The 13,976-nt window shown below is 43.6% G+C and overlaps 1 protein-coding gene across 1 annotated transcript in view; it reads left to right on the top strand.

The window, feature by feature from the left end:
• The window catches only part of TBC1D9 (TBC1 domain family member 9), a 129,585-nt gene extending 115,852 nt beyond the window's left edge, over window positions 1–13,733 (top strand). The window contains exons 17-21 of the mRNA XM_043902480.1: window positions 7,320–7,385; window positions 8,152–8,238; window positions 9,787–9,861; window positions 9,956–10,059; window positions 11,636–13,733. Coding sequence (XP_043758415.1) covers window positions 7,320–7,385; window positions 8,152–8,238; window positions 9,787–9,861; window positions 9,956–10,059; window positions 11,636–12,361 — 1,058 coding nt within the window. The 3' untranslated portion in view covers window positions 12,362–13,733. The remainder of the gene's footprint in view (window positions 1–7,319; window positions 7,386–8,151; window positions 8,239–9,786; window positions 9,862–9,955; window positions 10,060–11,635) is intronic.
• The last annotated feature ends 243 nt before the right edge of the window (window positions 13,734–13,976 follow it).

The following is a 13,976-nucleotide window of genomic DNA, read 5'->3' as shown; positions in this document are numbered from 1 at the left end:
CCGGGTCTCCCACATTGCTGATAGATTCTTTACCATCTGAGCCACCAGCCCGCAGATAGTCTTCAGCACTAGTTAATATACTTTATCATGGGATTTGCAAGAATACCAACTTAAACCCTAAAATCACAGACCACGATAACTTGATGAGGGAAGAAGAAATGTTTGGATGTAGATAGCTTTTCCTTGTCCCAACATATGTTTATCCTACATATGATATATTTCATAAAATTTTATGAAACATTTCATAATTAAATAAAAGGCTAAAAAAAATGAACAGCTCTGCAGTCTAGTGGAAGTCTTTTCTCTCCATTTTGTGGGGAGGAAATGTGTCCATTCCTCAGAATGCCCACCCACACCTGACAAGCATCACGGGTTTCTGCCCGTCAGCCTCACTGTCTGACCTGTTTACTGCCCTATATTCCACTGGGCTTTTTGCATTAATATTTGAGCAAGAAAAGCAATGTGGTGGTCGAGCTTCACCTGACATGAGGTTGTGGATGTAGCAGGCATTATGTCGGGCTGCCAGAATTAAATAGGAAGGAAAAAATTTTTTAATTCTAATTGTGCCACACTCTGTGATGTGGTCCATGCACTTGAAAGTGATATGTGCCCAAGGAAACATGAAGGCATCAGGCGTAGAGCCAACAATGATTCCAGAAAGCACCTTAAATCATAAAGAATAATGACTCAGAAGGCTTAAAGGCCAGAGGAGACTGATGGATGTTAAAAAAACAAAAGAGAGTAGGTGAGTTGCCTTAGATAAGTAAAAACTATTTGCAGAAAGCACTCAGATACATCATTCAAAAGGGCTACATGGAGGAAACTAGCCTTTATTAAGCGTAGGCACCATTGTGATGCTTTAGAACTTATACATTATCATTTAATCCAAACAGACCTTTGAGGTAATAATAGTATTGATCCATGCTTCCCAGGTGGCTCAATGGTAAAGAATCTGCCTGCCAATGCAGGAGACACAGGAAACATGGATTCAATCCCTGGGTTAGGAAGATCCCCTGGAGGAGGGCTTGGCAGCCATGTATTCTTGCCTGGAGAATCCCATGGACAGAGGAGCCTGGCGGGTTACAGTCCACTGGGTCGCAAAGAATCAGACACGACTGAGCAGGAGGACAGAAGCACACAAGAGTGTTGACAGCTAACATTTATACAGCACTTACTCAGCCAGGCTTCGCTCTCAGACTTTATGTGCATTTCATTTACATAAGGCACACAACTGCAAAGTTGGTGTTTGAACTCAGGCACCCTGGAAGCAGGGTTGTGCAGTTACTATGATGCTTTATTATCTGTGTGCTTACTATTAATATCCTCATTTTCAGTTAAAGAGATGGTGACTCAGAAAAGTTAAGCAACATGCTAGAACATTCGTTTTTAGCAAGTCAAAATATTTCTGCTATTGAACTGAAAGGCATGGTTTGTCCATGCTGGGCCCAGGATTCAGACAAAGTCTGTCTCAGAAGCACGTCCTTTTTCATTCTTCTGTGCTTAAGGACAGCAAACAATTTTTCTTTTTTTCTTTTTTTAGGGAAGGAGGAGGTATTGATTTTTAATTGCACAAATAATGTGTAAATACATTCTGCTTTTTAAAAAAGTGAAAAAATGAACTTGCATGGTGGTCCGGTGGTTGAGACTCCAAGCTTCCATTGCAGGGGGTGCAGGTTCGATCCCCGGGCAGGGAGCTAAGATCCCATGTGCCACGCAACATGGCCCAAAAAATAAAAATATAAAAGTGATAAAATTTTTTAAAAGTGAGCAAAATAAAATAAAAATGTGAAACAGTCTGGACAAGGCTAGAGACCTTTTGACTCTCTCCTAATCTTTTCAGTTCCAGAGTAACTACTTAGTATCACTGGTATCTATCAAAAGGGAGATTCTTTTTAAAATGACCTATGGACAAAGTAAGGAGATGAAAAAAGAAAGATTCTACATGTAAGAAGGGGTCAAGGAATTTTTGCCGTAAGCATCTTTGCTGCAACCAGTTTTGCTATACAACTAATTGGCCATAAGACCATTTTAACATGAGAAGTAAAAATACTTAGTTGACAGTCACGACTCTAGAAAAGGATAACAAGTCAGTGTTTGTAAATCCTTTGATAAGCATGGCATCCGGTCCCATCACTTCATGGCAAATAGATGGGGAAACAGTGGAAACAGTGACAGACTTTATTTTCTTGGGCTCCAAAATCACTGCAGACAGTGATTGCAGCCATGAAATTTAAAAATGCTTGCTCCTTGGAAAAAAAAGCTATGCTCAACCTAGACAGCATATTAAAAAGCAGAGACATTACTTTGCCAACAAAGGTCCATCTAATCAAAGCCATGGTTTTTCCAGTAGTCATGAATGGATGTGAGAGTTGGACCATAAAGAAAGCTGAGTGCTGGAGAATTGATGGTTTTGAACTGTGGTGTTAGAGAAGACTCTTGAGAGTCCCTTGGACTGCAGGGAGATCCAACCAGTCCATCCTAAAGGAAATCAACTGAATATTCTTTGGAAGGACTGAAGCTGAAGCTGAAGCTCCAATACTTTGGCCACCTGATGCAAAGAACTAACTCACTGGAAAAGACCCTGATGCTGGGAAATATTGAAGGCAGGAGGAGAAGGGGACAACAGAGGATGAGATGGTTGGATGGTTTCACCGACTTGATGGACATAAGTTTGAGCAAGCTTCAGGAGCTGGTGATAGGCAGGAAAGCCTGGAGTGCTGCAGTCCCTGGGGTCACAAAGAGTCGGATGTCACTGAGCGACTGAACTGAACTGAACTTGATGAGCATGGTCATCCCCCTCACTCTTCAAAACTAGAAGTTTACCAAGCTATGGCAGATATAAAAGAAGTGGCTGCTAATTCACAGTGACCTTCAAGAGCACTAATAATTGATTCTTTAGCTAATTTGGGTACGACAGCTTCTCCTCTCAAGCTGTCTTTACCACATTTATAATGCAGTATTAGACATTGATGGCAAAAGGAGAATCAAGCTCCTCCTGCCCCCCGAAAAGAAAATGGTTGTGTGATCCCTGATGGGTATATAAGTTTCTTGAAAATGGTGAAAATACAGTCTGGCTTAGATTAGCTTGCTGAAGGATTTGCAAAAATTGATATCTGGTTTTCCAGTGTAATGTAACCATCAACCAGTAATTTTTTTAATCTTTTATGGCAAAATGACCTTATGGTCAATTTGTTGTGGGGTAAATCTGCTTTTGGCAAAGATGTTCAGGATGAAAATACCAATGTGTAGAAAGTGACAGGAATCAATATAAATATTTATAATTTATTTAAGCTCAGTCAAACCCCAGCAAGGCACATACTCTTCAAAATCTTGGGAAAAGGAAAGAGAGGCTTGCAGTCCATGATAGTGAAAATACTGGAGAAGAGTACTTAGGCTTCTTAAAATGCAGTTGAGTTCTTAGAACAAAGTAAACTCCACCTAGATCACTGGGAGGAGGCTCAGAGCTGTAGTCAGTCATGCGGGTCGATTACACCTATGGAGATGGACAAGTCGACTAGGAAAGAGAAATTCTGTTCAAGTCTTAAGAAACTAAAGAAAGAATTCTGGAGAAGATGGGTCAGTAATTTCAGTGTCCATCCCTAGAAAGATCCTCCCTGAAATTAGTGAACAGATAAGTCTCTGTGGAGTTAGTGATAAGAGATTACTATCTGAAGGCACACAGTAGCTGGATCTCCTTTTTCAGCAGTATTGCTGGAAGGCAGCTTTTCTAAACAAGCCACATATGTCACAAAGCAGCTGGTCATTGGACGTTGCAGAGTTGGAGGGATACGGAAGCTGGTGATTCCATGACTGAACCCTGCCCCCAAAGCATGACAGCCAACGGAGAGTTCTCTATACACTGGGCTTGATGTTTAACCTCTGTGGCTGTTGCCTCATCTACAAAGTAATGATTGTTGGGACTGAAAGAAGTAATTCAAGTAAAGTTCCTACAGCAGTGCCTGGCTCAGAAAGTGTAAATTATTGTTGTCTCTACAATGACTAATGAACCCCCCTCTACCTGACTCTGGCAGCGATTTAAACTATCAAGGTAGAGAAGGCACACCAAATGTGTCAGTTACACAAAGCTGGAAGAGACAGGCAGCAGGTTGGAGGACAAAAACAAGATGGAAAAAAATATTAGAGGAGGGAATGATTGGTAATAAATTGATAGGGATAAATCAGAAATCTAACATTTTAAAAAACTATTTATTTATTTATTTGCTTATTTTTGGCTGTGCTGGGTCTTTTGCTGCACTGGGGCCTTCTGTAGTTGTGATAAGCAGGGGCTGCTCTCTTGTTTCAGAGCATGGGCTCTAGGGCCTGTGGGCTCAGTAGTTGTGACTCAGGGACTTAGTTGCTCAGAGGCATGTGGAATCTTCCTTGACCACAGATCAAACCCCCTTCCCCTGCATTGGCAAGCGGATTCTTAACCAGTGGACCACCAGGAAAATCTCCAGAAGTCTTAAATTTTAAGAAATGATTGTAAAAGAACTGTATGTCTACATATACATACATATAGTGGTTTCAGCTATGCTTTCTGGAGTCAGACAAATCTGAGTTCAAATCCTGGGCCTACCACTTGCTATTAATAGCTTATGGCCTTGAACACATTACTTGAGTAAGGCCGGCCTTTTTCATCTGTAAAGTTGGGATAATAACTATGTCCATCTCATAGAATTCTTGGGAGAAGAAAGTGAAATGCACATGGAAAGAAGTGAACATAGGGTTTGTTGTTGTTCAGTTGTTCAGTGCCTGCAGCACGTCAGGCTTTCCTGTCCTTCACGAAGTGAATGGTTCACAAATGTCTGTCATTATTTTCATGATTAGCATGAGTCAGTGTGCAGACATTTTGAGGTTTAGTTGACTTTGTAGTCCAAATCCAGACTGAGGAGTATAAACAGCTGAATGCAGACTTAGGCTGTATTAGGGGCAGAGTCAAGAACAGTTCCACTCTTCTCCATGGTGGACAAGACCCATCTGGAACTATCTGTCCAGAGGCAGACTGATGGATGCATTAACACATAAGGTAGATGTGAATAAAAATAAAAAAGAGTATACAAACTATGTCATATGAGAAAGTTGAAAAAGACTTAGAGAGGTGTAGCCTGGGGAATATAAATTTGCCTTGAAAAGATAAGCTGGTGGGAAACAGGACAGCTGTCCTTAAAATCTGAAGGATTGTTGCAATGAAGATGGAGTAGACCTATTCTATTTGACTTTCAAGAGTCAGGAAGAGGAATAGTTCTAAATCTTTTGTTGAGTCATAATCTCTGAGATCTGATAAGGACTGTGGAAATTTTCTTCCCCCAAAATGACATCGGCATGTGAACACATTTTATGTTGTGTGCTGTTCATGAACTTGATGAACCTGAGTCTGCAGGTTAAGGGTCCTGACTGCAGTAAAAATGACAGGAGCACTTTCAGTGTTGCAAGAATTCCCTGGTGGAATGAGATGCCTCTGGTTGGGATGAGCTCCCCATCTCTGACTCTGAGGATGTTCAAGCAGGTGCTGGATCCTCTCCTGTGTGGATGTGGACATGGGAGGTCAGACAAGATAATCCCTGCTGTCCCTGTCAACCAGTCCAGATCCTGTGATTCCTCTTTTCCCAAATCTGATTCATCTTTAACTCTTCGCACTGAGAACATATATTTACAAAGGGTTTTCTGATTCCTGAAATACCTATTGACTTTAAGGGAGAAAGTAACAAGATTCTTTGGATTGAAACAGTGGTGATGTAATGGCAGATGTGTGCATGCTAAGTTATTCAGTCATGTCCGACTCTTTGTGACCCTATGGACTATAGCCCACCAGGCTTCTCTGTCCATGGGATTCTCCAAGCAAGAATACTGGAGTGGGTTGCCATGCCCTCCTCCAGGAGATTTTCCCAACCCAGGGATTGAATCTGCATCTCCTGTGGTTCCTGCATTGCAGGCCGATTCTTTACCACTGAGCCACCGGGGAAGCCCTTAATGGCAGCTCTGTTCAGTTCAGTCGCTCAGGCGTGTCCGACTCTTTGTGACCCCATGAATTGCAGCACGCCAGGCCTCCCTGTCCATCACCAACTCCCAGAGTTTATTCAAACCCATGTCCATCGAGTCGGTGATGCCATCCAGCCATCTCATCTTCTGTCGTCCCCTTCTCCCACCTTCAATCCTTCCCAGCATCAGGGTCTTTTCCCATGAGTCAGTTCTTCGCATCAGGTGGCCAAAGTATTGGAGCTTCAGCATGAGTCCTTCCAATGAACACCCAGGACTGATCTCCTTTAGGATGGACTGGTTGGATCTCCTTGCAGTCCAAGGGACTCTCAAGAGCCTTCTCCAACACCACAGTTCAAAAGCATCAATTCTTCTGCGCTCAGCTTTCTTCACAGTCCAACTCTCACATCCATACATGACACTGGAAAAACCATAGCCTTGGCTAATGGCAGCTAGGTTAGGCTAATTTGAACTGAAGAAATATTTAAGAGACCAGAAGCAACTAAAAAGGATTTCTAAAATGAATAATTTGAAGCACTCTCAAACATGTATTGAGGGACTTCCCCAGAGGTCCAGTGGTTGACTCCATGCTGTCAGTGTAGGGGGTGTGGGTTCAATCGCTGGTCGGGGAGCTAAGACCCCACATGCTGCAAGGTATGGCACCAAATAAAATTAAATTTTTTTTAAATAGACTTTAAAAACATGTATCAAGATTATTTCTGAACTCTAGCAATTATTATGATACTGAGGCCCAGTCACTGGACTTTTCTTACCAGTAGTGTTGTTAGTTGCTCAGTCATGTCCGACTCTGCGACCCCATGCACTGTAGCCCCCCCGGCTCCTCTGTCCATGGAATTTTCCAGGCAAGAATACTGGAATGGGTTGCTATTCCCTTCTCCAGGGGATCTTCTTGACCCAGGGATCAAACCCACATCTCCTGCGTTGGCAGGCAGATTCTTTACCATCTGAGCCACAAGGGAAGCCCTTCTTATCAGTAACGCTCATTTAATTTGTGCCAGCTGCTAGCCTCAGAACCTTTAATTCTCACCTTTCGTGGGTCCTGATGCCAAGACCACTGGTAGAATCTTCTAATTTGTCATCCTGCCTCCTAGAGGGGAAACTGAGATCCAGAGAGGTTCACTCTCCCAAGGGCACATGGTATCCATACAAAGACTTTGAAACCAGACACCCTCATTCCAGAGCTTTTAACACCAATCCTACACAGTATCTGGGTTTCAGCTTGTAAAAGGTTGATGCTTCACGGGGACACTAAGGCTCCGGTGGGGCGGGGCTGTTGCGAGCACACACAGGACATTTCATGTTGGTGCTTGTGTGACCTCTAGGTGCTGCATGCCATGGGGACCTCACCGAGAAGCTCAAGCTCCTGTACAGAATGCACGTCCTCCCGGGTAAGTGAGCCTCGCAGAGCAGCACGTGTACCTGTGACCCTGGCCTGGCTTGATGTCTTTTTTGGTGTGACCTGTTTGCCTCTTCTTTGATATACAAAAATCACTCATTGATCACTAAGAACAAACTCAACAGTATTATTGACAGGAGTTCCTGAATCAGCAGGTGCTTGGTTCAGTGGTCATTCATTTGTCCAAAGTGTGAGCTGCAGTAACAGAGCAGACTTTTGCAAGAGAACGAGTAAATGGCACTTGGTAACTCCTGGAAATCCTGAGTCTGGGGAGAGCAGTCTTACCTCTGACAGAGACAGTGGGAAAGATGGTGAGGGGTTTTTGAGTTCAAGTTTAAACCAGGGTGGCCACCAGTTGGAAATATCTAGCAAATACGAAAAAAGAAAGAAAGAGAGGGAGGGAAAGAGGAAGAGAGGGAGAGAGAGAGAAAGTAGAGAGAGAGAGAGAGGGAGGAAGGAAAGGGGATTAGCTCTAACAATAGAGATAGGATAAAACTATAGATTTGGGGATAATCTAAAATTTGGTTCCTTAAAGCATCATCCCATAGGATTTAGGAAAGTTTCCGAAAAAGGAAACCATGAAGGGACCCTTTGGTGAGGGGTTGTTATAAAGGAAGATGGAGTTATAAGGTTTTTGAGGCTGTGGGTATTCCAGGCCCCTCACCGCTGTGCCTCCCCCATGTCGCTTCTTTAATAATTAAAGCACACTTTCAGAGCCATGGCCCTGCCGACGTGAGAATTGTCTCCTCTCTCTCCAGAGCCGTCCTCCGATCAAGACGAGCCGGATTCTGCTTTTGAAGCGACTCAGTACTTCTTTGAAGACATCACCCCAGAATGCACACATGGCAAGTGACTTTTCCTCCTCAGGGCCGCTCTGCTTTTGTCCTACAGAGCCCTCCGTTGTTGGAAACCAAGTTGCCTCTAAAGCTAGGCAGCCAAAGAAGTATATGAATACAGTTGCCTAATAGGCTATTTTCTTTTCAGATTTTTGAACTTGAGTAACTACTGGGGTCAGGAAGATACCCTGGGGAAGGGCATGGCCTCCCACTCCAGTATTCTTGCCTGGAGAATTTCCCCGTGGACAGACAAGCCTTGTGGGCTACAATCCATGGGGTCACAAAGAGTCAGATATGACTGAAGCGACTTAGCATGCATGCAACTGCTGGGGAGTGGGTACTTTAGCCCATCAAAAGGACCATGTATGACCGGGACTTCCCTGGTGGTCCAGTGGCTAAGACTTTGTGCTCCCAAGAAGAAGGCGTGGGTTCAATCCCTGGTCAGGGAACTAGATCCTATATGCCACAACTAAAGATCCTTCATGCTGTAACTAAGACCCAATTGCAGTCAAATAAACAAATAAAAGAAAAAGCATGACCTGTAGAGCATTAACTTTGCTCCCCTCTCCTTGATAGGGTGAGACATTCATTAAAAATGTCATCCTATTGTTATGCTCTTCAAAATCAAGACTAGCATCTCTATCAGATATGCTGCTCTGTAACAGATGTCAGCAAACTTTGGACCAAATCTGGCCCACCACCTCTTTGTATGGCCTGTGATAATATAAAATGTATATTAAAAAATTAAAATAATATAAACTGTAAATGTTACTGCATAGAAATAAAGTTTTATTGGAACACAGCCAGGAACATGACCAAGCTCATTCAATTATATATTGCCTATGGCTGTTCTTACACTGCAGTGATAGAATTGCCTCAGATATTTGCCATCTGGCCCTTTACAGAGAAAGTTTGCTGACCCCTGCTCTGTGTGGTTGTTAGGTCTACCCAGACATGATCTGGCTTACTGGGGATACCTCCAGATTAATATGTGAACTTGTTCTGTTTTGCCAAGTGTGAATCTCAGCAGCATCTTTCCATTTGCTGTTGCCATGCGTTATTTACTTCATCATTATGGCAGCTTCCTGACTTCACCTGTTCGAAAGTCAGTGTGAGTTGTTCCTGGGTCCTTTTGCCTCTTAAATCTTACAGCCCCTGAAGAAGCACAGCTCAGACCTGCTTTTGAACTGTGAGCACCTAAGTGATTGAGTGGAGAGGAGTGAGAGGCAGACGCAGTCTTCTTATTGACATACGTGTTACGGGCAGGAGCTCTGGTCAGGATGCTAGCTCTGTCTAGATGACCTCCAGTAGCTTCGAGTATCTGGGAGCCTCAGGGTCCTTGTGGGAACATGGGAGATGAGAGCTGTCACCTTGGGTACAGTAAGGATTTAGTGAGTTAATGTAGTAAATCTTCCAGCATAGTGCTTTATCCGACAGTACTCTTCACATTGCTAGTAGTCACCCCACCTAGAGGTGTTTCTGTTTTCTCTTACACATGCTAATAAATCTGCGGGTTTATCATGTAACGTTCTCCTTTTTTTCTAATTCTCTTGGCAGTGGTTGGATTGGACAGCAGAAGCAAACCCAGTGCAGATGACGGCTTTGTTACCGTGAGTTTAAAGCCGGACAGAGGTACAGACTTCCTCTCCTCTGTGTTTCCTTTACTGCTGGCTCAACAGTTGCTTCTTGACCTTTGAACACTAATTTCTTGGCATTTGGATTTTAGGGAAGAGGGCGAATTCTCAAGAAAACCGTAATTATCTGAGACTCTGGACTCCAGAAAATAAATCCAAATCAAAGAATGCAAAGGATTTACCAAAACTGAATCAGGTGAGTGCTAAACCACGATTCATTCATTTTAAACCTTGAAGCTCTGTTTTCAGTCATAGATAAATGTAGAGTAAGTACCCCTCAAGGATAATGGTAACTTGGAGTGCTTATTTAGTACCTGTTTGAATGTATTTTGTGCGTGCTTTTGTGCATTTACAGTATGCTCTGTTATGAGGAAATGACCGCCTCAGAAAATGGGAACCACAAAATATTGTGGTATTTTGAGATTACATGCATTCTCATCCCAATCATTAAAAATACCCTCAGAGGAAAGGGAACCCTCCTACACTGCTAGCGAGAATGTAAATTGGTACAGCCACTAGGGAGAACAGTATGGAGGTTCCTGAAAAAAATTGAAACTAGAACTACCATAAGACCCTGCAATCCACTCCTGGGCATATATCCAGAGAAAAACATCATCCATAAGGATATATGCACCACACCAGTGTTCATACAGCACTGTTTAAAGTAGCCAAGACATGGAAGCCACCTCAGTGTCCATCAACATAGGAATGGGTAATGAAGATGTAATACCTATATACAGTGGAATATTGCCCAGCCATTAAAAAGAATGAAATAAGGCCATTTGCAGCAACATGGATGGACCTGGAGACTGTCATACGGAGTGAAGTAAGTCAGACAGAGAAGGAGAAGTATCATATGACATGCCTTATATGTGGAATATAAAAAGAAACGACACCAATGTACTTACTTACAGAACAGAAAGAGACTCACAGACTGAGAAAACAAACTTATGATCACTGGGGTGGCGGGGGCGGGGGTGGCGCTGGATAGTTAGGGAGTTTGGGATGGTCTTGTACACACTGCTATATTTAAAATTGATCATCGACAAGGGCCTACTGTATAGCACATGGAACTCTGCTCAATGTTCTGTGGCAGCCTGGGTGGGAGGGAAGTGTGGGGAGAATGGCCAGGGACACCAGCAGATGTGTCAAGGGAGAGAGGATTTGAGCTGAACTTGGAAAACTTGGGGCGAATGCTGAAGTGTATAGGCATGAAATAAGATGAGGTCTAAGATTTACTTAAAAGTCTGCAAGAAAGGACAAAAGAGTTAAACATTTGTATAACAGAGGAACCACTAATAAAGAGACCTGTAGTTGTGACCAAGAGGAAATCCATTTGCATCTCCCTCTGCAGGTTCAAATCCTGCTTGACTACAGTCATAAAGCTAGTGGTAAAGAGCCCACACGCCAATGCAGGAGACATAGGAGATGCCGATCAATCCCTGGGTCAGGAAGATCTCCTAGAGGAGGAAATGGCAGCCTACTCCAGTATTCTTGCCTGGAGAATCCCATGGACAGAGGAGCCTGGTGGGCCACAGTCCATAGGGTTGCAAAGATCAGACATGACAGAAGCGACTTAGCACACACACAATAAAGAGACTAAATCCACCGTCCATCTCTTTAAATCTGCACATCCATCCACCCTACAATAGGACTTCTCTGGGATCTTGCAGGAGCCCTGATATTAAATGGCCTTTCAGTCCACTTGGGTCCTGGCTCTGTACTCCCTATGAGGTGGTCATGGTCTTGTGTTTCCCTCCGTCACTTTTCAGGGGCAGTTTATCGAGCTGTGTAAGACAATGTACAACATGTTCAGCGAGGACCCCAACGAGCAGGAGCTGTACCACGCCACGGCCGCGGTGACCAGCCTCCTGCTGGAGATTGGGGAAGTGGGCAAGCTCTTCGCCCCGCAGCCTGCCAAGGAGGGCGGGGGCGGGGGCAGCGGGCCGGCCGGCCACCAGGGCCTCCCCGGCAGCGTGCTCTTCCCCAAGAAAGGGCCGAGCCCGCCTTACGTGCCCGAAGCCGTGGAGCCCCTGCCGGCCAGCTTGGCCGGGGCCGGTGAGGAGCACTCCCTGGGCGGACAGATGGAGGACATCAAGCTGGAGGACTCCTCGCCCCGGGACCACGGGGCCTGCTCCTCCATGCTCATCTCGGACGACGACACCAAGGACGACAGCTCCATGTCCTCTTACTCGGTGCTGAGTGCCGGCTCCCACGAGGAGGACAAGCTGCACTGCGAGGACATCGGCGAGGACACGGTCCTGGTGCGCAGCGGCCAAGGCACAACGGCGCTGCCCCGAAGCACCAGCCTGGATCGGGACTGGGCCATCACCTTCGAACAGTTCCTGGCCTCTCTCCTGACCGAGCCGGCCCTGGTGAAGTACTTTGACAAGCCCGTGTGCATGATGGCCAGGATCACCAGTGCAAAAAACATCCGGATGATGGGCAAGCCCCTCACCTCCGTCAGTGACTATGAGATCTCGGCCTTGTCCGGCTGAATCCGGCGCCTTCTCTGGGGACCGGGAAGGTGGGGGGCGGGGTCTTTTTTATGTTCTGTGTTGGGGCTTCAGTCTTCCTTTTAAATTAAATATTTATTAGTACCCGGCTTGAAGCCTAGTGTTTTCATAATATAATACAATGAAAAGCTGTTGGAGAAATACTTAAACACCTCCATGTAGGTACAGTACCACTCTCTTGTTGGGGGGAGGGGGATTTACCAGAATGCAGTGAATTCCAAAAAAAAAGATGACTCTGTCTGTGATATGTGCGTATTTATAACTTCTTAATCTTGCTGTTGAGCTGTATACATAGTGCTGTTTAAATGCTAAATAAGGCAGCAGCCGTTGTGTATTTGGGCTTTTTAAATAAAATTAAGAGCTGTAAGCAAAGTGAGATGCCACAGAGAGAATGTTCTTAAATGGAATAGGCATTGTCAGCTGGGGTAAACTCTGTACCACTTTAAGGGAGCATTAAAGCTATTTTTTAAGATTTGAAATATATTTCATAAAAGTCCTCTATTCAAAAAGCATATTCTGCAGGCATTCCCATTTGAGGTTCTAAGCAGTTAGGAAAGTATAAGTGATTTTTATGTGATGCCAGAATAACACCTCTATTTGATCAATTTGGGCAAATACTGGACCAAATTGCATTGAAAAACTGATGATTTAAGTCAGCTGGCCGGAATTCAGGGGGAAGTGAACCGTCTTTTGTGACAGAGAATCTGAAAGTGGCAACAGAAATGATAAAGAGGATCCAGAATTTGGGGGGTGGGGTGGGGGTGGGGGAAGAGTAAAAGTACTGATGCTTCTTATGAATTTTCAGCTTCTTGTTACTCATTGCAAATAAAGCAAAAAATAAAACAATAAATTTTACCATTTCCGTGCTCTCCATAGGTTCAAGAAATCATACCGTGTATCACATATGACCATCTTTCCAGTTAAATCAATGTAGAGATAATGTAAAATGAAAAAAAATCTGCAAGATCACGTAACTGAATGTGTAAAGCGGAACTTGACACTTTATATAAGAGAATAGTATGCTCTATTTACTGAATGGACTTGGAAATGAAACTCGCACCTGCACTTTGTATTTTCGCTTCTTTTTTATTACTGTTACAGTTTTGTCTTTTACAGATGTTGGAGTTCTTTTCTTCTTATTGTTGAATTCATAATCATGATCACATTTTCTTTGCATATTCAGAATATTCCTTCCAATACATTCCTTTATTTTAGAATCCATTGTGTCTTTATTTTTAGCTGTTGCTGCTGTTTTTAATTTTGTTTACAGAATGATTTTTTTAAACTATCCAATGATGTAGTGTTAACCTCAAATAGGATAAATGTGAACAAATAAAATACATGGATACTCAAATGTGGCTTTTATCTCTGTACTTCTGTTCCTATCTATGGTGATAGCATTATTCTTTTGAAAACTTTGCAGGGGAAATTATGTTAGACAACCATTTTGGCTAAGGAAACAAATTTTTATAGGCAAATATTTTGAGATAAGAAATACAGTTTGGGGAAGTCCCTGGTGGTCCAGTGGTTGAGACTTGGTTCTCACTGTGGGGGCACAGGTTCAATCCCTGGTGTGGGAACTAAGATCCTGCAAGAT

This window comes from Cervus elaphus, chromosome 5, assembly GCF_910594005.1.
Source record: "Cervus elaphus chromosome 5, mCerEla1.1, whole genome shotgun sequence".
Lineage (NCBI taxonomy): Eukaryota > Metazoa > Chordata > Mammalia > Artiodactyla > Cervidae > Cervus > Cervus elaphus.
The sequence above is the reverse complement of the archived record's forward strand: the minus strand, read 5'-3'. Positions and strand labels throughout refer to the sequence as shown.